The sequence below is a fragment of the Lithobates pipiens genome, unplaced genomic scaffold (assembly GCF_037356315.1).
Source record: "Lithobates pipiens isolate NorthernLeopardFrog02 unplaced genomic scaffold, aLitPip1_a1.2 Scaffold_8, whole genome shotgun sequence".
NCBI classification, from domain to species: Eukaryota; Metazoa; Chordata; class Amphibia; order Anura; family Ranidae; genus Lithobates; species Lithobates pipiens.
The window spans coordinates 672,328,602-672,355,323 of NW_027507903.1; the positions used below are offsets into that span (position 1 = coordinate 672,328,602).

Genomic DNA, 26,722 nt, shown 5'->3' on the forward strand with positions numbered 1-26,722 from the left:
TCGTACACACGCGGGGACTGTTCACTCAACTTTGTCCGCTGAACAGTGTTTCGGCGGACAGTCCGCTCGTGTGTGGGCTTCAGCGGACAGTTTCAGCGGACAGTCTGACGAACAAAGTTTTTCGGAAATTCCATAAAACTGTCTGCTGAAACTTGGTTTGAGCGGACAGTCCGCCCGTGTGTAGGCTTGTTCGTCAAACTAAGTTCCGCGCATGCTCAGAAAGGATTTACACGGCGAAGGTTGCATTGCAGTGTATAGGACGTCGTATTTCTAGTCCCGTCGTACGTGCCGTTCACGTCATCGCGCAAGTTTCAGCGGACTGTTCGTTCGTCGTGTGTGCCCAAGTCCGTCCATGCCTATTTTGAGCGGACTGTCCGCTCAAACTGTTTGACGAACAAAGTTGGGCGAACAGTCCCCGCGTGTGTACACGGCCTTACAGTTCATCTGAGTACCCGAGTACCTGTCACATTTCATCAGAGTACCTGTCACCAGGCCATCAGAGTACCCGAGTACCTGTCACCAGGCCATCAGAGTACCCGAGTACCTGTCACCAGGCCATCAGAGTACCCGAATACCTGTCACCAGGCCATCAGAGTACCCGAGTACCTGTCACCAGGCCATCAGAGTACCCGAGTACCTGTCACCAGGCCATCAGAGTACCCGAGTACCTGTCACCAGGCCATCAGAGTACTCGAGTACCTATCTCCAGCCCATCAGAGTACCCCAGTACCTATTTGCAGCCCATGTCTCATGGAATATATGTTGGGATGTTTGCTTTCCAAAATGGGGTCATTTTGTGGGTAATTTCACTGTCCTGGTCCAGGACCTTCAAAAGTGTGATGGGTAGGAAGGAAATGAGATGTGTCATTTATGCTCCTAGAACGCCTGAACGTACTACTTCAATGTTCGGCCTCTCTATGTGGCCAGGCTGTGTAAAAGTCCTACATATGTGGTATCGCCATACTCGGGAGGAGTAGCAGAATGTATATTGTGTAAAAAAAAAAAAAAAATGCGTTTCATTTTTTTTCCACATATTCCAAAAACTTCTGGAAAAAAATTAACCATTCAAAAGACTCATTATGCTTCACAGATTATACGTTGGGGTGTTTGCTTTCCAAAATGGGGTCATTTTATGGGAAATTCCATTGTCCTGGTACTCCAGGGCCTTCAAAAGTGTAATAGGTGGTTGAGAAATGAGATGCGTCATTTTTGCTCGTAGAAAGTCTGAAGGTACTACATCAATGTTGGGCCTCTGTATGTGGCCAGGCTGTGTAAAAGTCTCACACATGTGGTATCGCCGTACTTGGGAAGAGTAGCAGAATGTATTTTGGGGTGTAATTTGTTGTATGCATATGTTGTGTGTGAGAAATAACCTGATAATATGACAATTTTGTAAAAAAAAATAATAATAAAAAAAAAATAATTGTGGGAAAAAAATGATAACTTAAAAAAAACTCATCATGCTACTTACTTAATACCTTGGAATGTCTACTTTCTAAAAAGGGGTCATTTGGGGGGTATTTGTACTTTCCTGACTTGTTAGTGTCTCAAGAAATGAGATACACCTGATGTACTGAAGGCCTGATCAGATGTGATCAATTTTCAGTGATTGGCACCATAGTTTGTAGACTCTATAACTTTCACAAAGACCAAATAATATATACTAATGTGGGTTATTTTTACCAAACATATGTAGCAGTATAAATTTTGGACAAAATGTATGAAGAAAAATTACTAATTAGCAAAAATGTATGACAGAAACAAAGAAAAAGGCATTTTTTTTCACAAAATTTACGTTTTATTTTATTTATAGCACAAAAAATAAAAAACTCACTAGTGATTTAATACCACTAAAAGAAAGCTCTATTTGTGTGGAAAAAAGGACGCAAGTCTCATATGGGTACAGTGTTGCATGGCAGAGTAATTGTCATTCAAACTGTGAGAGCGCTGAAAGCTGAAAATTGGTCTGGTCAGGAGGGGGGTGTAACTGCACTGTATTGAGGTGCTTAACCACTTGCCGACCGCCGCACGACGATATACGTCGGCAGAATGGCACGGGCAGGCATATGGGCGTATATATAAGTCCCTGCCTGCCCGCGGGTGGGGGGCCCGATCGGGCCCCCCCCCGGTGCCTGCGGCGGTCGGCATTTCTTCGAGAGCGATCCGGGATGAGGGGGCGGCCATTCATTCATGGCCACCCCCTCGCGATCGCTCTCGACGAATGGAAATCCCCGGTGACATCACTTCCTCTCCTGTAATGTAAACACAGGAGAGGAAGTGATGTATTCTCTCCTCCGTGTCGGTATTTTCCGTTCCGACACGGAGGAGAGCGGATCGGTGAGTTGCACCAACACTCTACACACACAGTAGAACATGCCAGGCACACTCACACCCCCCCTTTACCCCCCGATCACCCCCCCAATTACCCCTGCCCCCCAGTCACAGTGACACCAATGTCATTTTTTTTTTTTTTTTTTTTTTTTTTTGCATTGGTGTCATTTGTGACTGTAATAACTGTTAGGGCAGTTAGAGTTAGCCCCCTTTAGTTCTAATGTACCCCCCTAACCCCCCCAATAAAGGTTTAACCCCGTGATCACCCCCCGTCGCCAGTGTCACTAAGGCTGGGTTCACATTGCAGCGGTTTATGAGAACGAATGTGATTCGCACCGCACTGCAGTGCAAATCACATCCGATCTCTGTGCGATTCGAGTTCAGCCATTCGCCGCACCCGCCGCACCCGCCACACCCGCCGCACCCGCCGCAAATTCGCACGGGACCCTTTTTTTGGCCCGCAGCAGAATCGGATCGCATGGGTGTTCACACCATGCGATCCGAGTTTGCAGATCGCACTGCGATATGCGAACTGATCTGGGGGTGTCAGTAACATTTCACTGACACTCCCAGCAGTTCGCATAGGGCAGTGTGAACTGCCGCCGGGAGGCATGCGATGCGGGAACCCGCCGCGGATTCGCGGCGTTTCCGCATCGCTCCAGTGTGAACCCAGCCTAATAAGCGATCATTTTTCTGATCGCCGTATTAGTGTCACAGGTGACGCTAGTTAGGCAGGTAGGTATTTAGGTTCGCCGCAGCTTTTTATAGCGCCAGGGACCCCCATATACTACCGCATAAAGCCCCCTGATTGCCCCCTAGTTAACCCTTTCACCAGTGATCACCATATAACTGTTACAGGTGACGCTGGTTGGTTAGTTATTTTTTTATAGTTTCAGGGCACCCGCCATTTATTACCTAATAAAGGTTTAACCCCCTGATCACCCGGCGGGTGTCATTTGTGACTAATAACTGTTAGGGCAGTTAGGGTTAGCCCCCTTTAGTTCTAAGGTACCCCCCTAACCCCCCCAATAAAGGTTTAACCCCGTGATCACCCCCCGTCGCCAGTGTCACTAAGGCTGGGTTCAGATTGCAGCGGTTTGAGAACGGATGTGATTCGCACCGCACTGCAGTGCAAATCACATCCGATCTCTGTGCGATTCGAGTTCAGCCATTCGCCGCACCCGCCGCACCCGCCACACCCGCCGCACCCGCCGCAAATTCGCACGGGACCCTTTTTTTGGCCCGCAGCAGAATCGGATCGCATGGGTGTTCACACCATGCGATCCGAGTTTGCAGATCGCACTGCGATATGCGAACTGATCTGGGGGTGTCAGTAACATTTCACTGACACTCCCAGCAGTTCGCATAGGGCAGTGTGAACTGCCGCCGGGAGGCATGCGATGCGGGAACCCGCCGCGCATTCGTGGCGTTCCCGCATCGCTCCAGTGTGAACCCAGCCTAATAAGCGATCGTTTTTCTGATCGCTGTATTAGTGTCACAGGTGACGCTAGTTAGGCAGGTAGGTATTTAGGTTCGCCGCAGCTTTTTATAGCGCCAGGGACCCCCATATACTACCGCATAAAGCCCCCTGATTGCCCCCTAGTTAACCCTTTCACCAGTGATCACCATATAACTGTTACAGGTGACGCTGGTTGGTTAGTTATTTTTTTATAGTTTCAGGGCACCCGCCATTTATTACCTAGTCTCACTAGTGTACCCCTAAATTTAGGGGTGTCTACTTTCCAAAATGGGGTCATTTGGGGGGGGTTTGTGCCATCTTGGCATTTTATGGCCTTCAAAACTGTAACGCCCTTAGAAAGCCTGAAGGCGGTGCTTGGTTTTCGGGGCCCCGTACGCGGCTAGGCTCCCAAAAAGTCCCACATATGTGGTATCCCCGTACTCAGGAGAAGCAGCAGAATTTATTTTGGGGTGTCATTTCACATATGCCCATGGCATGTGTGAGCAATATATCATTTAGTGACAACTTTGTGAAAAAAAAAAAAAAAAAAAAAAAGTTTGTAATTTTCCCGCAACTTGTGGCAAAATATAAAATATTCCATGAACTCAACATGCCTCTCAGCAAATAGCTTGGGGTGTCTACTTTCTAAAATGGGGTCATTTGTGGGGGTTTTGTGCCATCTTGGCATTTTATGGCCTTCAAAACTGTAATAGGTAGTGAGAAGTGAACTCAAAAATTTACGCCCTTAGAAAGCCTGAAGGCGGTGCTTGGTTTTCGGGGCCCCGTACGCGGCTAGGCTCCCAAAAAGTCCCACATATGTGGTATCCCCGTACTCAGGAGAAGCAGCAGAATTTATTTTGGGGTGTCATTTCACATACGCCCATAGCATGTGTGAGCAATATATCATTTAGTGACAACTTTGTGTAAAAAAAAAAAAAAAAATTTTTTTTTGTCATTATTCAATCGCTTGAGGCAAAAAAATAAAATATTCAATGGGCTCAACATGCCTCTTATCAATTTCCTTAGGGGGTCTACTTTCCAAAATGGGGTCATTTGGGGGGGTTTTGTACTGCCCTGCCATTTTAGCACCTCAAGAAATGAGATAGGCAGTCGTAAACTAAAAGCTGCGTAAATTCCAGAAAACGTACCTTAGTTTGTAGATGTGACAACTTTTGCGCAAACCAATAAATATACAATTATTGACTTTTTTTTTACCAAAGACATGTGGCTGAATACATTTTGGCCTAAATGTATGACTAAAATTGAGTTTATTGGATTTTTCTAATAACAAAAATTAGAAAATATCATTTTTTTTCAAAATTTGCGGTCTTTTTACGTTTATATCGCAAAAAATAAAAATCGCAGAGGCAATCAAATACCATCAAAAGAAAGCTCTATTTGTGGGAAGAAAAGGACGCAAATTTTGTTTGGGTACAACATTGCATGACCGCGCAATTACCAGTTAAAGCAGCGCAGTGCCAAAGTGTAAAAAGACCTCTGGTCATTTACCAGCAAAATGGTCCGGTCTGAAAGTGGTTAATAATGCTCTGAATCCAAGTACCGTATATACTCGAGTATAAGCCGAGATTTTCAGCCTCTTTTTTGAGGCTGAAAGTGCCCCCCTCGGCTTATACTCGAGTCATCGCCGTCTGCCTGCTCGATCAGCGTGTCGAGCAGACAGACGGCGGACATTCTACTATTCAAAAGCCACGCCTCCGTCTGTGATAGGCGGAACACTCAATTTCCCAGCAGTCAGTGTTCCGCCTATCATGGACATCCACTCATCCTCGTACTACGGACGAGGATGAGAGGATGTCCGTGATAGGCGGAACACAGACTGCTGGGAAATTGAGTGTTCCGCCTATCACAGACGGAGGCGCGGCTTTTGAACAGAGGAATGGCCGAAGAGGCGCCGATGAATAGCGGCGATCCTGGAAGGACGGAGGCTCGGCTCGGCACGGGACGGAGGAGGCACGGGACGGAGGAGGCACGAGACGACGGAGGCACGGGACGGAGGCTCGGGACACAGGTAGGCTGGACACACAAGGCTGCACGGACACACATACAGGGATGGATGGACACACACACAGGGATGGATGGACACACACACAGGGATGGATGGATGGATGGACACACACACAGGGATGGATGGATGGACACACACACAGGGATGGATGGATGGACACACACACAGGGATGGATGGACACACACACACAGGGATGGATGGACACACACACACAGGGATGGATGGACACACACACACAGGGATGGATGGACACACACACAGGGATGGATGGACACACACACAGGGATGGATGGACACACACACAGGGATGGACGGACACTAGACATGTGCAGAGTAAAATATTTCGTTTCGGAATTTCGTTTTCGTCTGAAAACTTAATTTATTTAGTTACTCCCGAAATTCGTTTTTATTTATTTCGTTTTTTGTTCAAAAATTGCATTCGTCCGAAAATCCACATGAATTACGGTCGAATCTGTCTTGGAAGGCTTATGGTGTCTGTCGAATGTATAAAGAAGATTCGACGGAGCTAACTATATAGCATACTTTAGAACTCTATTAAAGTCTATGGGACTCCAACGTTCAAAATCTAAAGTGCTAATTTTAAAGGCTAATTTGCAAGTTACTGTCCTAAAAAGTGTTTGGGGACCCGGGTCCTGCCCCAGGGGACATGTATCAATGCAAAAAAAAGTTTTAAAAACGGCCGTTTTTTCGGGAGCAGTGATTTTAATAATGATTAAAGTGAAACAATAAAAGTGTAATATTCCTTTAAATTTCGTAGGGGGGGGGTTGTCTATAGTATGCCTGTGAAGGGGCGCATGTTTCCCGTGCTTAGAATTGTCCCTGCACAAAGTGTCATTTATGCAGGAAAAAAAGTCCTTTAAAATCACTCGCAGCTATTATGAATTGTCGGCTCCCGTAATACAGAGAACACTCATTGAAAGTCATTGATAAATAAATAAATAAATAAAAAAAAAAAGCGTGGGGGTCCCCCAAATTCAATTACCAGGCCCTTCAGGTCTGGTATGGATATTAAGGAGAACCCTGCCTCAAATTTAAGAAAAAATTTGACGTGGGGTTCCCCCTAAATATCCATAACCAGACCCTTCAGGTCTGGTATGGATATTAAGGGGAACCCCGCGTCAAATTAAAAAAAAAATTGACGTGGGGTTCCCCCTAAAAATCCATACCAGACCCTTTATCCGAGCACGCAACCTGGCAGGCCGCAGGAAAAGAGGGGGGGACGAGAGAGCGGCCCCCCTCCCTCCTGAACCGTACCAGGCCACATGCCCTCAACATTGGGAGGATGCTTTGGGGGTCCGTGACCCCTCAAAGCACCTTGTCCCCATGTTGATGAGGACAAGGGCCTCATCCCCACAACCCTGGCCGGTGGTTGTGGAGGTCTGCGGGCGGGGGGCTTATCAGAATCTGGAAGCCCCCTTTAACAAGGGGACCCCCAGATCCCGGCCCCCCCCCTGTTTGAAATGGTAAGGGGGTACAAAAGTACCCCTACCATTTCACAAAGAAAGTGTAAAAAATGGTTAAATAAAACACACACTTTTGAAAAATTCCTTTATTAAAAATAAAAAAATAAAAAAAAGATTCCAGCGGCGGTAATCCACTCTTGCTATCCAGCGACGGACGGTCATCTCTCCAGCGATGTCTAATGTCATCCAGCGCAGCGCAGCATCCTTCTTCTGTCTCCTCCACGGAGACACTGCAGGCATTCCGGCGGATGACGTTTCTTATATACGGAGGGCGGGGCCACCCATCACCTGACCCCGCCCCCCTCTGACGCAAGGTGAAACCCGGGGTTCCCCGTGATGTATGGGTGACCCCGCCCCCCTCTGATGTAACGGAAACCTGCCTGTGTTACATCAGAGGGGTGCGGGTCACCCCTACGTCACAGGGAACCCCGGGTTTCCCCTTGCGTCAGAGGGGGGCGGGGTCAGGTGACGGGTGGCCCCGCCCTCCGTATATAAGAAACGTCATCCGCCGGAATCCTTGCAGTGTCTCCTCCACGGAGACAGAAGGACGGAGGATTCGCTGCGCTGGATGACATGAGACATCGCTGGAGAGATGATCGTCCGTCGCTGGATAGCAAGAGTGGATTACCGCCGCTGGAATCTTTTTTTTATTTTTTTATTTTTAATAAAGGAATTTTTCAAAAGTGTGTGTTTTATTTAACCATTTTTTACACTTTCTTTGTGAAATGGTAGGGGTACTTTTGTACCCCCTTACCATTTCAAACAGGGGGGGGCCGGGATCTGGGGGTCCCCTTGTTAAAGGGGGCTTCCAGATTCTGATAAGCCCCCCGCCCGCAGACCTCCACAACCACCGGCCAGGGTTGTGGGGATGAGGCCCTTGTCCTCATCAACATGGGGACAAGGTGCTTTGAGGGGTCACGGACCCCCAAAGCATCCTCCCAATGTTGAGGGCATGTGGCCTGGTACGGTTCAGGAGGGAGGGGGGGCCGCTCTCTCGTCCCCCCTCTTTTCCTGCGGCCTGCCAGGTTGCGTGCTCGGATAAAGGGTCTGGTATGGATTTTTAGGGGGAACCCCACGTCAATTTTTTTTTAAATTTGATGCGGGGTTCCCCTTAATATCCATACCAGACCTGAAGGGTCTGGTTATGGATATTTAGGGGGAACCCCACGTCAAATTTTTTCTTAAATTTGAGGCAGGGTTCCCCTTAATATCCATACCAGACCTGAAGGGCCTGGTAATTGAATTTGGGGGACCCCCACGCTTTTTTTTTATTTATTTATTTATTTATCAATGACTTTCAATGAGTGTTCTCTGTATTACGGGAGCCGACAATTCATAATAGCTGCGAGTGATTTTAAAGGACTTTTTTTCCTGCATAAATGACACTTTGTGCAGGGACAGTTCTAAGCACCAGAAACATGCGCCCCTTCACAGGCATACTATAGACAACCCCCCCCCCCCTACGAAATTTAAAGGAATATTACACTTTTATTGTTTCACTTTAATCATTATTAAAATAACTGCTCCCGAAAAAACTGCCGTTTTTAAAACTTTTTTTTGCATTGATACATGTCCCCTGGGGCAGGACCCGGGTCCCCAAACACTTTTTAGGACAGTAACTTGCAGAATCTTTTCTCTCTGTCAAATCTTTTTTCTCTGTCGAATATTTTCTCTATATAATCTTGGACTAATAGAGGTAAGGTTAAGCACATTCGACCACAGGTTCTATAGACACAGATTGTTGTCAGAGTCATGTCGAATCTCCTATTCTATATCGAACTGTTGTAACAATGAAAACGAAAATAAAGCATTTATTTATGTTGGATCTTTCGTTTTTCGGATTTTGTGCTTTCGTTATCGTTTGTCAAAACGAAAACGAAAATAGCTGAAATTCGAACGAAAATGCATTCGGACGAAAACGAATGCACATGTCTAACGGACACACACACAGGGATGAACGGACACACAGGGATGGACAGGCATGTCTCACCCTCGGCTTATACACGAGTCAATACGTTTTCCAGTTTTTTTGGGGTAAATTGGGGGCCTCGGCTTATATTCGGGTCGGCCTATACTCGAGTATATACGGTACTAACTTTCAGGTCTGGGGACAAGAGAGCTATTACCTCTAGTGGAAGATATTTGTCGAAAGATATTAGTTTGTACACCTACTGCAGGTTGTGCCAATGAGGACCAGATACGTGTGGTGGATACAGTCGTACTTCATTGGAGGGTTGGGGAGAAAGTAGCTTTAGTTGAAGAGCAAAGAATTAAGCTTTCAATCTGAATCCAGGCTGGAGGGTCTGAGAACATCCACCAGTGTCTGGATCAGTCTAATATAACCTCCTGTTTTTTGTTCCATATGAACAAGTTTATGATTGATTGTAATTTCCTCAGATGTTGGGGCAGTAGCGGGAGAGGTAAAATCCTGAAGAAATAGAGTATGTGGGGCAAAAGAAACATTTTTTCCAGGGCAATCCTACCAGCCCAGGAGACTTTAACTTGTTTCATACCTTGAGATATGATCTTTAGCTTTTCCATTAGTCTGTTGTAGTTAGTAGTAAGGATGTAGCTGGGGGTTTGGGAGAATATTTGTGGGAACACTCCATTACTCTGATGTTCTGAAGCACTGTAGCAATGGCTTGTTTATGAGACTTATTCCCCTGTACATCAGATTTGATCTAATGAAGGCCTTATGTGTATACCACAGTAATGCATCATCCGATACAGATACTGAATTCACCTCAAAACATTTTTGAATTTCAGAATCTATCATCTCCCAATAAGAAGAATGGGAGAGAAGGGAGGTGTTTAGTCTCCAAGTTGTTTGTGGTCATTTAGATGGAGAGGTATAAAGTTCTAGCGAGACTGGATCATTATCAGACCAATCAGTGTGGTGCTTACACATTGAAGTAGATGTTTGTTGACAAGGAAGAGAGTGAGTCTGGAATAAGATTTTTGTGTGGAGGCGTAGAATGTGTAATCTGAAAACATCTCCAGGGGACATAGAGATCTTCAAGTTGTACATAAGAGGTTAGGGCAGTGAAGCATCTTCTACAGATATTAGATGAGTCAAGGGAGTGGTCTAAAGCCTTGTACACATGATTGGATTTTCCGCAGACAAAACCTCTGACTTTTGTCTTGCATACAAATGGTACACAATTGTTGGCCAGCAAACATGAACGTAGTGACGTACTAGATGTAATGAGAGCCGAAAAAGAAGAAGTTCAATTGTCAGATGCCACCCCATGTTGTCCTTCTGCTAATTTTGTAGCAGTAGAAGTCTGAGTGTTGGTTCGCGCTTTTCAGTTCACGCTTTTCAGTTTGTTTCTGAACGGCCATTCGTCAACCAGCCATGTTGCTGAATCGGAGGACATAATGTGTTATTTATTATTGGCCTTGGAGTTATTGCTTTGACCCAAGTCCAGTCCAGGAACATGAGGAGGAGGATTTCTTGGACCAAAAATTGATTGCATTATTAATCATGACCAATTATGTCATATGCCTTTACTACGAGAGCTCCAAGATGGTTTTAGGAATTATCTCCTGATAACAGACCCCTGCTTTCACCAACTCTTGGCATTTGTTGACCCCCTATATTAAGAAGCAGGACACATGCATGAGGCTTTTATTTAATTTTTTGGTTGAATAATAATGATTTGATTTGTTATATTTTTGGATGCATAGAATGCACTTTTTGGTTACGTTCTATTGGCAGATAGCATGTCTAATTTTATTTTCTTTTTTTTTAATGCACAATAAAAAAAGTGGAGAGTAATACTTGGCTATGTATTTTACTTTAAATGACAGTTTGGGAGTAGGCAGTTACATTTTAAAAAATAAAATATAAAATTACCAAGGGACACCAACATAGTTGTATCTTTGATCTTAAAAATGACGGGATAATGGTGTTGTGGTAACTTGCAATAAAAAAAAAAAAAAAACATAATAATATTATTCTTGATATCACTAGAAAAAAAAAAGCCTTTGAAAATGTGTTTGCAATAACTCCATCAGTATCACCAGCAAAGCAGCTTCATTATTATCCCATTAAAGAAGAAGAGAATGTGCGCTGCATTTAGAGATTTCATAATTTGCCCCATTGCAAATGTTAATTCTCCATAACGAATGCTAGTTTACAAGACCAACCGATTCCAGCTTGTCCTTCCGTGCATGCATGTTTGTACTTTGGACTTTTGTCCGGACTTGTGTATACATGTTCTGAAAATCCAAGAGACATTTTGTCTGCGAAATGTTGGCCAACAATTGTCTGATGGAGCTTACAAATGTTCGGATTTTCTGCGAACAGCCTCTCATCACACATTTCCTGTCAGTACGAGGTACAGTATCGTGTGTACGAGGCTTAAGACTGTGGTAAAGTTCCCACATATAATTATTTGGTTCTTGGGGTAAGGGCTGAGGGTTTTTTTTTTTCAGGAAGTGGAAAAATTGCTTTTGGTGCTCATTGGGGGCATAAATATTGACAAGGACCAGGGGGTGATTGTTCAAGATAGCTGAGAGAATTAAACTGAACGCAACTGAAATGGGATAAAATCACGTACAGCCATCATTACTCCCCTCTTTTTGACCTCCGAGGAGGCAAAAAAGCAATGGGGGAAAGATTTGTGACGGCAGACAGGGGCCTTTTCAGCGGCAAAGTGTGTCTTTTGTATACATATTATGTCTGCTTTATGGGATAAAGCATCTTTCCACATAAGTCTGCATTTAAATGGGCTGTTCAGCCCTTTAACATTGTGCATGACAATTTTAAGTGGAATGTGAGTTAAAATAGAGATGCTGCGATATGTCCAGGTAAAGATAACAAACTAATCCTCCATCCAAAAATCCCACAGAGATAGGATTAACAAAATAAGCGACATTGTAAAGAACAACCTAATATCTACAAACCTCACTTAAAAAGCGTTTCAATGTAAGCAGAGCAAAAGAAAAGACGTATGGTGTGCATAGTACACTTATAACCTGGGTAGTGGAGAAACAAGGTATGGCTGTCTATTCAGGAGATAGAGTAGCTAGATATAAGTCAGGAGGACTCCTAAGGGGTTCGTTGCCATTAAAAGATATGTATTTCCAGCTGTGGACCAGGAGCTCTGGATTCTGGGTGGAGATGGACCCACAGAGCATTGTTGCTGAAGGAGTGCTACGGGGATGCCCTAGTTGTGAAGGAGTTTGTATCCTTCTTTTGGCTTATTGTCAGAAACAATGAAAGACAGAAGTACAGTTAAATCACGCTTGTTTAATAATAAAAGTAAAAAGAACAAACGTAGTCAAAACATAGCCAAAGTTCAGTAACCGGAATGTATCATCAGCCAAGCCAGGAGCCAAGGATCAAATTAGTGGAATTGCAAGCAGGATCTGTAGCCTGAAGGGATGTCAGCAAAGCCAGTCTTTAAACAGGAATGCAGGACATAGATTCTTATGTGAGCAAGGTGAAGGCCGAGCTCCTCTGGAATGGACGGCTTAAGTAGGCAGGACTGACGAGCAGGATCAACAACAGTTGATTAACTGAAGAGAGAGATGGGAGCTGGAAATTAGCCGACAGCTGAGCGGTCAGCTCAGAGGAGGAAGGGCTGAGCCCAGCCCTGACACATATGCATTGGCACAATTTGATTTTAGTAGGTGACCATGAGTTTTGTTACCCCCACTGGTAGACCAAGTTGCGGTCTCTGAGACCTTTAGTTATCGGAGAGAATTCCACATCTGTGCAGTGGTGCCAGAGATGTCAGCAAAAAGAGTGACTTAAGTTGGGATCAGGAAGAGTGCGTGCGGATCTGGAGAGCTTCATGATTTGGTCTATTATTTGAAAAAAAATGGATGCAGGCAGATGTTTTGGTTTAAAGAGCTTATGTGTTCGTTCAATTTACAAATCAAATGGGAATAGAGATGGAATACGTTTGAGAAAAATTTGCTGGATAAATGGAACCAGGTCAGAATTTTTCCCCCTGAATTTAATATTATTCCGCTGGAGCAGTCTTCCAGGTCTGCAACTTTAGCTTTTAGAAAATGGAGTAGGCTAGGAATAAATAAATTCATTATAAGAATGAGTGACTTCCTCCATCTATCTTTCAATTCAGGCTTTGTGCTCTTGGACACGATCAATTCTGGAATGAACATGGGACACTGACAAGTGGAATTCTGCCTGAATGTTTTTGTGGAGTGTTAAAATCATTGATTTCAAAATGTGTTCAGAGAATGGGTTGCTAGAGGCTGGGATGGAAGCTAGGGAGCCCAGATATTCCCCCTCCTGATTAGTAAAAGTCATAATCTCCCATGTGCTTTTTACTCATCTGAGCTTTTAGTGGAGAGTGAGCAGGGGAGTCTGAAGCTCTTTTGTGCCTGTCAGCAAAGAGAGGAGATGAGCAGATCTGTCCCCCGAGTGGTGAGCTCTCCATAGGGGCTTGAGGAGAGGATTCAGGTGGGAGGGGAGCCTGCAGTGAGCGTGCAGTGCTCCTGGAGTCAGCGTCATCTTGGGAATCCATTGCCACTCCGTGTAAGAACTCGTTCAGTTTACCGGGGGCTTAGATTTCTTCCTGGACTTATCCCCAATGGTCTCCAGTGGTTCTCGATATCGGCAGGTGTAATGGGGAGTATTTTTGGCAGGCTCCTCTGCTTTGCGATGGCTTTGAATCTGCTGTCTGTACAGAGCAGTGCCGTTATGCAGCCATTCCACTCTGCAGCCAGACCATGCCTCCAGCACTTATGTTTATGCCTCTATTTTCACTTGGGTGGCAGGGTGTGGGTCTTTGGCTAACTCTAAATTCTAGGGGGATGTGTGGCCATCAGGCTCCGTCCGTCCGTCCGTCCTTCCTTCCTCGATTGATGATGGATCAGCATTGCTTGACAGCATGATTTTACTATTTACACCATGGGACTTTTTCTTAAATAAAATTAAAGTTTGTGTATTTAGTAACCAACAGTACAAGGAAACCCTTAGTCAATAAAGTAGGAAGCAGTGGCATATATGGAGACCTTCCTATTTTAAAGACGGCAGATCCTCACTACCATGGCCCAGAATTGTGTGGACGAGGCCCTTGTTCCCATCAATATAGAGCCATAATGCCTTACCAAGGGAGCCCCTATGACAAGGGACATGCCAAATGATGAGGGAATAAGGACTGGTATAGTTTATGAAGGCCATACACTTGCTGCCTCTCTCTTTTCCTTTTTGTCTGGATGACGCCATTGATCCTATATGACCATGACAATATGGAGCCAATGATGTCCTCATGGATCCCACTTAGCTTACAAATAGAAACAGGAGGAGGATTGGAACTATCATTTAGCAGCACATTTTCTTTTGAAATAACTGTCAGGCTAGGTGCAGATAACAAGTAACAGTTCAGGTGTGCTGATTATACAAAGAGTTCAAAGCACATACCATGAGTTGGTCTAAGCAGAGCAGGTCAGCTGGGACTAGTAGTACACCGCTGCAGACGAAGGTAGATGATTGCTGGACCTTGTAGTTCACTGCTGTAGGTGAGGATAGATGATTGCTGGACCTTGTGGTTCACTGCTGTAGATGAGGATAGATGATTGCTGGACCTTGTGGTTCACTGCTGTAGATGAGGATAGATGATTGCTGGACCTTGTGGTTCACTGCTGCAGATGAGGGTACTAGTAGAATCAGGCAAAGCGTAGTCTAGGCAAGCTGGGTCATACACAGGTAGATCAGAATCCAAACGGTACAGAATCAGAAGCAAGTACGGAGGGTCAAACAAGCCGGGTCAAACACGAAAGTCACAGAGCAAATATCAGCTGGATCAAACACGAGTGAACTCTAACACGAGCACTGACTGAATGCTGATACAGGTGATTTAAACGTGAGCAGGCCAATCACTGTTGTATCCCAGACACAGGCTGTGTCAGGTGAGTTGTGCTGGGTCCTAAAGGGATTCTAGTACTGACAATAACACTTTAATACCTCCTACAAGTGCCTCATTTCACAGGCAGGTTTAGAGGGCATTCCCCAGTCATGTTATTTAAAGGACTTGTGCATTTGTAATGTTTCACTTCAAGTCTTAATAAAAAATCCACTCCCCTATCAACTTCCTTTTTTTTTAGATCTTGCATTGGTACATTTTCCCCTTGGCAGTACCCATCTAACAATGTCCTTTGTTTGCCTATGACTTGCCTATTAGCCTTGACAATGGCCAGAACAAACGTTTAATAATCACCTCAAAATGACTTCAGTAGGGTGTGCTTTAACATTGGCACTTTGAGGATATTTTGCTGCGTTCTCTGAATGTGAGCCAATTTCAAGTACATTCACTCATCACTAATACTCAAACACACATGCAAAAGGTAGAATACAATTTTACATCTGTAAGCATGGGTGGTCGTGTGATGTCAGTGGTTGCTGAGAACGCAGTGGGTACCTGCCACAACCACATACTTGGCATCACCCAGTCTATTCATCTACATGGCCACAGATGCTAAGCTCATGGTGGGGGGCCTGCACCTGCTGCTCCCCTAGCAACTATTGATAGCAGGAAGCTGCCATGTTTTTCCACAATGAACAAACTAAACCGTTTGGCTTACAGCTAGTAGACCTGTATAGGGTCCTACGAATTAGTGGCGGCCATGTATTTCTTTCTACATCCCATGCACGCCCCTTCCTCTTACATTCCCTGCACCAAATTCCCTTTTCACTACTCATCTCCTGAACCCTACATCTCCTGTGTGTATGAAAGAAAGTGAGTAGGTAGTAGAAACTCTACATACTCTACACTTTCTAGTAAAATACATATTACTTTAGTATTCTACTATACTCACAGGGGCGTTTCTGAATGAATAGCAAAGTCTTTGTGTAATATGTGAATCAGTATCCCTTCTCCTAAAGGGTGTGTAGCGGAGATATGTATGTCTTCATCCAAGGCCGCATTTGCTACGTATTTTCAGGAGTAGAAATTGAAGAATCCTTTGTTCGTTCAATAGTTGGTTTATTGTTCAGAAAGATAAGCAAAGACAAGACTGACATCTGGTAACATATGGCATGATGATACCCTCAGAAGGAGGAAAGGGACATCTGATCTGCATTCTCAAAAGTGTAGAGTTCTTTCTCTTCCCACCGATCCTCCCCTCTCCATAATCCAACTCCATTCTGATACTGTTTCATGATGTTATGTCAGCATATCCTAATAACACCCATATTTACATATATACCTAATATGGTTCAGTCTATAGATAAGTAGCATAACTCCACCCATTGTCCTAACATAGTAACTCAAAAATAGAAATACCTACTCAGCAAAACCACTCCTCTCTGTGTTGTTCTGCGATCTTCAGAAACCATTACTTATTACCGTACATATAACTTGCATATAGTTTCAGAAACTTTTATCACTTAAAATATTAATTACCTCAAAAACTTCTAACAATGTATTTCCCCCTAACATCTCTTACACCCCTTTCCCTTACATCCCTCACACCCTCTGCACACCCTTACATTTTCTTCCTGAATACACTCATCAGTGTCCAGAGGTGAACAGAGAAGGAACAAATAAGTAGACGTTATCACAATTTGTACATTTTCAGGCTTGGTGCTGCCTCCTCTAGCCCGACCCCTGAATGCAGTTATGGTAAATACATCCCTTCACTGCCAATGCTCAAATAGTACAGTTTTCCTTTCTCTTTTAGTTTCATGTAATAACTCAAATGATAATTATAATAGAGATACTTACAGTAACTGAAGAGGCAACTCATGATGATGACCACAGTAATGAAGGCCAATATTAGGAGGACCCCAAGGATCAATATCACCCGGTGCTTTGTACTCCTGTCAGACAGACTCTCTACAGACAGAAAGGATAGTAAATAATCCTGCGTGTATCAGCCGGTATAATGATCCTCCAGAATTCTTATCTCACATAAAGACATTTTATATTTATCTGTGTTATACAGTATATCTCTATCGCATCATGTTATTTCTTATAAATCAATATATTATGTCACGCAGCATACAGTATATCATATTGTGGTGTGAAATTTATACTGAAGCATGGCAACTAATGAGATGTTGGCTTTTATTACCTCTATACAGAGATAGTAAGAGGTGATATCTGATTGGTTAATTTGGTTTCTAAATCTAGTATAGCAGTATTAGTAGACATGTGTCCTATAAATAGAGACTTGGGTCCTCACTCCTCAGCTGTCTATAATGGATGAAGAGGATACCCAAAAACTTCTATAATAACTTACCTTTTGCTGTTGATGTATTCCTCATCCTCCATATATCACGATCACATGTGCTGGTATATTCATTGTCCTCACAAAGTTGATCTATAGAGGAACAGGGACCTTCATATGAAAACCTAATATTCTAGGGAGGATATTCAGGCAATGCAATGCAGATATAATGGAGCTCTGTGAGAGCGATGTATACACTCCACTTAATATTCCTTCCATCAGACTGGAGACATCGTCTCATCCTAGGCCATGGGGGCTCAACCTGTGGATGTCCAGCTGTTGTGGGATTGCAAGTTTCATCATGCCTCTTCCCTTGGGAGTCATGCTTGTACCTGTCAGCCTTGCAATGCCCCATGGGACTTGTACTTTGGTGACAGCTGGAGGGTCTCGGGTTGAGCACCCATTCCTTAGGCAAAGTCCCTGACTGGAGCTCAAGGATGACTGTACATGATAAAAGTTGAAACTGATATGCTCAGGTCTCACACAATTCTGGACAGACATTCAGTCTTTGATTAATCATATTGCTGGTACGAGAGAAATATTACTACCACGGTTGGCCTTGGGTTTAGAAGATTGGCCCAGATATTCTCATCCTTTCCTGACACACATCCTCATTGCTGCTCGTCTAACCATAGTCTGTAAATGGAAAAGCAGAACCCTTCCAACCCTTCAACAAGGCTATAGCCACTGTCAACCAGCACATGCACCTGGAACACATGTAAATGGAAAAGCAGTACCCTTCAAGATATAGCCACTGTGAACCAACGCATGCACCTGGAACACATGTTCACCAAAGCCAATCTAACCATGACAAAATTCCTCCTAGACTGGTCCCCCTGGCTTGCTGTTGCTAGGGCAGAAAAAATTGTCCCCTAACCAAACTTTATGTCTCTACCCCTTTGTACTAGGATCCCCTAACATGACATGACATAATATAAGTTGTTATACCAAACCCAGCAAGGTCGACTGCACTTGTAACTTAAATTCAGTAAGTCTCCTATATTGCAGCTACAAACCTACTATTAGCCCCCCCAGCCCCCCCCCCCCCACCCTTCACTAGACTCCTGCCTTCAGAGGCAGCTCTAGGCTTTGTGAGGCCTTAGGCAAAACTTAGACATGAGGCCCCCTCGCACCCATAATGGGGAAAAATAATTCATATGATACAGTTAATTTTCTAATTTTTATTAGGAGGGTACAGTACGGGAGGCAGGAGAGTAAGTGGACCGTACAGGGGGCAGAAGGGCAGAGTACAGGGGGGCAGGAGGGCACAGTACGGGGGGCAGTAATGAATAATTGTGATATGTTCTCCTCAAGCAGAGCTGCACATGGAAGCTGCTCTCACACATCCTACCTATTCTGGCAAGCTTTCACAGAAAGAGAGAAAAAAAGGGGGATGGAGGAAGAAGTAAAGAAGGATAGAAATAAAGAAAGAAAGAGAGGGATGGAGGGAGAAAGAAGGAAAGGATAGAGGGGTGTGGCCAGCGTGCACCGTATGGCAGCATTGGAACCAAGCTCCCGAGCATTTAGGGCTTCCAGTGAGGATCCGGGGACCTAAACCGCAACCGACATACCTCAGCACCTGACTGACACCTACAGGAACACCGCCGATATGTCCAGGAAGAGGCAGAACGATTGGCGCCTGCAGAAGCTAACCAAATTCTTCCTTCTGCCCACGCGAGGAGGCCGGCAAGATGACTCTGCCACCTCGTCCCCTGCCTCCTCCTCTCTCAGAACGGGCTCCTATACAGACCTGCCAGATGACCAGCCTGGGAGTGAAGGATTCCAAAATGAGGGCTCTTCACCAAACCCACCCTCATCACCCAGCCAGCTGTGTGCTAGTCCTGCTAAAACTAGAATGCGCTTGGATGACAGTTCACAAGAATCAGATGATGCAATCTCCCCACCACTCCTCTATAGCCTCATTTCCTACATCTAATCAGCCAGTGATGGACACATTGCTGAAGGATATGCTCCAATAACCGCAGAATACTCTGCATGCTGATTTTGACACTCTGACCCATAAGTTCTCCTCTGAAATAAACTCACTAGATGAGAGAGTGAATTACAGAGCAGTGGTCATCAAACCTGTCCTCAGGGCCCACTAACAGGCCAGGATTGCAAGATAAATGAAATGCATCAGAGGTGATATCGATTGCTGCTCAGTGATTGCAGTATTCTAGTCTGCATCTCCCCAAGGTAATACATAAAACCTGGCCTGTTAGTGGGCCCTAAGGACAGGGTTGATGACCACTGACATAGAGGATTCCATGGGAGAAATCACTACTACAATAAATAAATGACTACTACAATAAATATCCTGAAATTCAACATAGATGGTACGACACGCAACTGGTTACAATTGAAGTACCCATATGTGTGGAATGATATAGGCATAGGTTACCTAAATGATACTCTAATGCCCCGTACACACGACCAGACTTTTCAACATCAAAAGTCTGACGGAATGATTCCGGCAGACCATTCGAACGTGTGTGGGCTGCAGCGGACTTTTGATTTGCAAAAGTCTGACAGACTTTAGAAATGGAACATGTTTCAAATTTTTCCGACAGAACTCTGCCGGACCCAGAAATCCACTCGTGTGTGTGCTAGTCTGACGGACTAAAACCGACGCTAGGGCAGCTATTGGCTACTGGCTATGAACTTCCTTATTCTAGTCCAGTCATACGTCATCAAGTTCGAATCCGTCAGACTTTGGTGTGATTGTGTGTGGCCAAGTCCGTTCATTCGGAAAGTCCGTCAGAACTCTGTCAGAACTCTGTCAGAACTCCGTCGAAAGTCTGCCGGACTTAAGTCCTGTCGTGTGTACGCGGCATAAGTCCACCAAAGGATTGTACAAAGAAAACTATATACCCTTGAGATCAAAAATGGTGTGGGACCTAGATAACCTAGCCAAATATGAATTTTCATGGGCAGGCCATCTAGCAGCATTCAAAATGAAAATACTTCCACAGGTATTATACTTCTTCCAAACTCTGCCTATTAATATCCCCCTCTCCTACTCTTCCTCCTTACAAAAACACCTAAACTCTCAGTATTCTCATCAAAAACAGGTTAGCAGGAGGCTCCATACTAGTGGAAATCAAAGACTACTATCAATCTACAACCCTAGCACAGTGGAGAAGCTGGCTCTCATCAACTTATAGTACCCACTGGTGTGAACTGGAACAAACAATGGTGCCAGGGCTCAACCTAAAAAAAAAATGGCTATATAGTACAGGCCCAAGAGGCAATATCCCACAACATCTACCACTTACACTCAAAGCCGCCACACTTACCTGGTGGAAATTCATAACCTCCCGGTGAAAACAGACTCTTACAACTTCCCTGAAAATACCCATAACAGCACTAAAGCTGATGATACCCAGCTTATGTCTTCCAGCATTGCTGAAAATCCCCCATAGAGAGGTAAGTGACCTTTTATAATAGAGGTCAATTTAAATCCTTCCCTTAAATGCAACAAGACTCTGGTTGATGAACCCCACAGACCTGTTCCAATACTTGCAAATTAGCCACTGTCTAGCTAAGCAGCCACATCTAACAAAGGAAATTCCAACCCCAGCACGGCTATACCTCAAGGCCCCAACAAAAAAGTCATATCTCTTTTTTATAATCGTGTAGAGGAAAAAAAAGGACATTTGAGAAGTCCCTACCCTTTACTTAAGTTGGAAAAGGACATTGTAACGCAATTCACTACATCCCAATGGCAACGTGCATTTAAGTCAATATACCATACAGCACACAGTGCCTCCCTCTGGGAACTGACACAAACAATTTACCAGCAATGGTACCTCACACCACAACAAATCTCTTCATTCCATTCACACCTCCTGCATCTATGCTGGAGAGGATGCAGAGAAGGATCCCTCCTCCATATCCCATAGAGCTGTCCCAAGCTAAGCAACTTTTGGGGAGAGACCTTTATCTCAGAAATTGCTCACTTTACCATTCCCATGACCTCGGGCCTAGCCCTACTTAATCTCCCTATAGAAACTGTCCCTCCAGATGTGCGCACAGTAATTACCCATATCCTTTTGTCAATAAGACTGTCGATCACCAGACTATGGAAATACACCACTCCACCGTCCACAGAGGCCATGGTCCAATTAACTCACACTCACTATGTATATGAAGCAATACTGTCCCCATCCAGGACAGCTTACATCCACACCCATAGAGCATGGTCTCCTTGGATGGACTGGTACTCGCACCACTTCCCCATTCCCCAATACATTACTTCTAAGTGATACCCGTTCGTTGGTACTATTCCTCCTCTTGACTCTTCCAACTTTAACTGTTCTCTCATCCCTTACTCTCCCTTCCTATTTGGTTCAGTGCTATCTGTTTGCACTTCAGAGCACTCACAAAGCATTTACTTCAAGTATGGTTTTAGATTATTGCAGGTTACACAGGTTGTTTCCTTTGATATATGCCGACTACATTGTGGACATACCTTTGGATTGCTCTGTATATCCATGCTTTACTGTTATATGTTATGTACTTCTTTGAAAATTTGGCAATAAAAATGTATTGAAATGGTGAAAAAAAGAAAGAAAGATAGAAAGGAAGAGAGGGGGATGGAGGGAGAAAAAGAGAAGGAAAGAAAGAAAGAAAGGGGGAGGGAGAAAGAGAGGGTTATGGAGGGAGAAAGAAGGAAAGAAAGGATGGAAAAAGAGGGGGTGGAGGGAGAAAAAAAGAAGGAATAAAAAAAGGATAGAAAGAAAGAGGGGGTGGAGGGAGAAAGAAAGAAGGATAGAAAGAAAGAGGGGGATGGAAGAAGGAGGGAAGGAAGGGCACCCCTACATGTGTACTCACTGGGAGGCAGGTGGGAATGGATGGATCAGATTCCATCTTTCCTTTCCATTTGCTGGGCTCGAGCTTGAATCTTCCCGCCCACACATCCCCTTCCCTTAGGCTGAACAGAGAAAACCTCAGAGGAGTGTGAGCGGGGCAGACACAGAAGAAGAGGGCTGGAGAAGGAGGAGCAAAAGCTCTCTCTCCTCTCCTGTCTGGTTGTGTGGGCAGCAGAAGGAGGGGTGAAGTGTCAGAGCTGGCTCTGAGTTAAGCGGCTCTCCCGGCTGTAAACTGGAGCTGTACGAGAGCTCCAATCACCCGGTAACTTGGTCCCACTCAAAGCCTGTAGCAGAGTGAGCAGACTCAGGACTAGTCTGTGCTGATGGCAAGGGATCTCTGCTACTAGAAGAGGCAGCTCTCTAAACCAGGCGGCCGCGAGAACGCGGTGAGTGCGAGGCCTTTGGCGGTCCGATCTGCCTGCCTTTCCTCTTTCTTTCTTTTTCCTCCTTTCTTTTTCTCTTTCACTTGATACCTGGATGAGTGATCCATACTGCTTGTTCATTATAGATTCATCACTTTGTGAAACCTATTCTGCATTGTATATCATCTATACAAATTTCCTTGGTTCGCATAGATGTTGCAATTGATTGTTATCGCACACATTATTGTATGTGCTCTCTGTTGAAAACCTAATAAAAATTTAAGAACATTTTTTACGATTTTTAAAAATCTAAGATTAAAAAAAAAAAAAAAGTTGGAGCTTTTCTGAAGAATGATACTGCTACTGTATATTCTGATGCCAGGAATTTATTCATGAAGACTTGTAGAGTAAAGGAGAGTTCCACTTTATTATTTAACCAATAATACATAATATGATACTGTATATGGACCCACATAACAATCTATATTTACACATTTAAAGAATTAATCCAAATTAAATAAAAAATCTTGTTCCATTTTGTATATAAGTTTGCAATGCTAATAATAACACATCTTCTGCTCTCAAGTATGGCACCAATGCTGTGGTAAGACCCTCTGTATTTGAGGCATCTCAAGTACATGGTCTCTCATTCCTCTGGTGTCCACCAGGCTGGAGTATCTATAGGCACTACATGCAAAAAAACAAAAGAGGGCGCACCAGCCTCTTGTATAAACCAAGACGACATTTATTTCCATATTAAAAGTATGTAATATACTCACAAATGGTTATTCACAAAAGGTTCATCACAGATCCTAAGAGGAAATTGCACACGCCTCCAGATGGACTGGGAAGATGTCAAGAAGAATTTCATGTGTTTCAAGGGTGCCCCCTCTTCTTGACTGAATGTCTGCTGTACCCCAATTCTTTTATACTGTCTATGCTTCAGAGATCTACCCTCTTGGTGAGGTACTTCAGACATTGTCTCATAGGGCTAGACTTTCAGCCACCAATCAAAAGTATATAGGGAATGTCCACCACAATAAAATATACTTTCTATCAAATCTTTGTTTAAAAAAAAAAAAACACATGAAACAAACTGTGTAAAGGGGGGTAGTCAACCTTTTGGAGGTTGAGCTCTATCTGAACAAGATGGAGGAAAGCAACAATCCCCAGGGTGTACTAGGCGGTGTCCTTAAACAAAAGCAAACAAAAAATATCAAGCTCCCAATAAAAATACATATATGTAGTTTTCTGTACCTTCCAAATGCAGTGTCCTCTCCCCACCTTCACATCACCGTCCCACAATAGTGTCCTCAGCCCCCTTCACATAAACCCCCAAAGTAGTGTCCTCTGCCCCCTTCACATTACCTCCCACTGTAGTGTCCCCTGCCCCCCACAGTAGTGCTCTGTACCCTCCCAATGTCCATCACATCACCCCACCCAGTTTAGTGTCCTCTGCCCCCTTAACATCACCGCCCAAAGTAATGTCCTCTGGCCCCCTTCAAATCATCGCCCATAGTAATGTCCTCTGGCCCCCTTCACATCACCACCCATAGTAATGTTCTCTGGCCCCCTTAACATCACCGCCCATAGTAATGTCCTCTGGCCCCCTTCACATCACCGCCCATAGTAATGTCTTCTGGCCCCCTTCACATCACCGCCCATAGTAATGTCTTCTGGCCCCCTTCACATCACCGCCCATAGTAATGTCTTCTGGCCCCCTTCACATCACCGCCCATAGTAATGTCTTCTGGCCCCCTTCACATCACCGCCCATAGTAATGTCTTCTGGCCCCCTTCAAATCACCGCCCATAGTAATGTCCTCTGGCCCCCTTCACATCACCGCCCACAGTAATGTCGTCTGGCCCCCTTCACATCACCACCCATAGTAATGTCCTCTGGCCCCCTTAACATCACCACCCATAGTAATGTCCTCTGGCCCCCTTTACATCACCGCCCATAGTAATGTCCTCTAGCCCCTTCACATCACCGCCCATAGTAATGTCCTCTGCCCCCCTTCACATCACCGTCCACAGTAGTGTCCTTTGCCCCCCTTCACATCACCGCCCACAGTAATGTCCTCTGCCCCCCTTCACATCACTGTCCACAGTAGTGTCCTTTGCCCCCCCTTCACATCACCGTCCACAGTAGTGTCCTTTGCCCCCCTTCACATCACCGTCCACAGTAGTGTCCTTTGCCCCCCTTCACATCACCGTCCACAGTAGTGTCCTTTGCCCCCCTTCACATCACCGTCCACAGTAGTGTCCTCTGCCCCCCTTCACATCACCGCCCACAGTAATGTCCTCTGCCCCCCTTCACATCACCGTCCACAGTAGTGTCCTTTGCCCCCCTTCACATCACCGTCCACAGTAGTGTCCTTTGCCCCCCTTTACATCACCCCCCATAGTAGTGTCCTCTGGCCCCCACAGTAGTGTTCTGTACCCTCCCAATGCAGTGTCCAACACATCACCCCCCCCCACACACACACTGTAGTGTCCTCTGGCCCCCGTCACATCACCGTCCACAGTAGTGTCAGGGAAAATCACAGCCCATCTGTGTCATGTGATATCTGGTCAATCACAGCTAATCACAATTGTACATATTGGCACATGAGTGGATGCCAGCCATAAAAATAATTATCTCTGTTTTAAGCAATCAAAATTGGCAAATAACAATAAAAAAAATCTTGATCACTTTCCTAGAGTAGTACAGTACTCTGCTTGCAAAGAAAAAAGAAAAGAAAAGAAAGTTTTTTTTCTTTTTTTTTTTTTTTAACCACTTGCCACCAAATCATGTACCTGGTACGTAACTTGACTTCAAGTGGTCGTATCAGAATCATATGTATATCGTGTGGCGATCGCAGCCGTGTCGTTAGGACACGGCGTGACCCCATGTCTGTAAAGAGCCACGTCCGATGCTCTTTAACCATGTGATCGGCTGTGTCCAATCACCGAGATGTTGGTGATTGGCGCTCCTCGCCTCACACTGACAGAGTGTGTGGCGAGGAGAGCCGATCAGCGGCATCTCCTCCCAGGGGATAACAAAACATGTAATCGGGGGCACTGATTACATTATAGCGCCACCAGTGTCATCAATCAGTGCCAGAAAACAGTGCCCATCATTGACCACTAGTGGCAGCAATCAGTGCCCACAAGTGCCACCAATCAGTTCCCATTAGTGATGCCAGTCAGTGGTGGCTACAAGTGTTTCTAAAACTCTTTACTCTAATTAAACAGACTTAACAAAATTATTTCATGGGAATATTTAAGAATATTATGTGTTATTTTTGCCGGATCTCTCCCCCCTCCACCCCCTAAATATAAATCAATGATCACATCTACCACCTACCCCTTTCCATCTCCAGTTTCTGAGCTCCTCTCATTGTATGATGCGGTCAAACCCGATTCCGATCTGCGTCTTCAACATATGTTGTTATTTTTATAACCTTCTTAGAAGAAGGTGTTGCCCTGTTTTTCTTCTTTGCTTTTATTTAATTTCGCAAACTTTCAAAAAAAAATGCCAAAAATAAACAAAGGGGAAGTGTGTGAATTCCTGCAATATTCTGTATAATATTACTGCAGAAAAACGTGTTCCGCTCGTGAACATGATATGTTATCTCAGCGGGTTCTGGACTCTGATTGGTTTATAATAAATGATCGCGCATTACACCTCATCAAAAATAACAGTCAAGAAATAGAGAGTGTTGCGCTGTCCCTTTAAAACATAAATATTTATAAAACATTCATATAATGAAAATAATAATATGAGCCAAGTGAAAAAATGTCATCCAAAAGGTGAATTAGGAGCTCCCACACCGTGTGATGTAAATACCGTCCAATAAAAAATGGTGCCAGGGCTTCTTTCTTCCACCTAATCCACACGCAAAGCCCCTTACCAGATCCCCGGACCTTGTGATCGCTCTCAATTGGGGGGAATTACTAAATCTGGAGAGTGAAAAATCAGGTGCAGTCCTGCATAGAAACCA

The 26,722-nt window shown here is 44.5% G+C and overlaps 1 protein-coding gene across 1 annotated transcript in view; it reads right to left on the reverse strand.

Annotated features, from left to right (window-relative positions):
- Nucleotides 1-26,215, reverse strand: part of LOC143964286 (C-type lectin domain family 10 member A-like) — a 47,214-nt gene extending 20,999 nt beyond the window's left edge. Inside the window, exons 1-3 of the mRNA XM_077473989.1 lie at nucleotides 26,086-26,215; nucleotides 17,517-17,597; nucleotides 17,000-17,110 (exon numbers count right to left, since the gene is read on the reverse strand). Coding sequence (XP_077330115.1) covers nucleotides 17,000-17,110; nucleotides 17,517-17,597; nucleotides 26,086-26,119 — 226 coding nt within the window. The 5' untranslated portion in view covers nucleotides 26,120-26,215. The remainder of the gene's footprint in view (nucleotides 1-16,999; nucleotides 17,111-17,516; nucleotides 17,598-26,085) is intronic.
- Nucleotides 26,216-26,722: the final 507 nt, after the last annotated feature.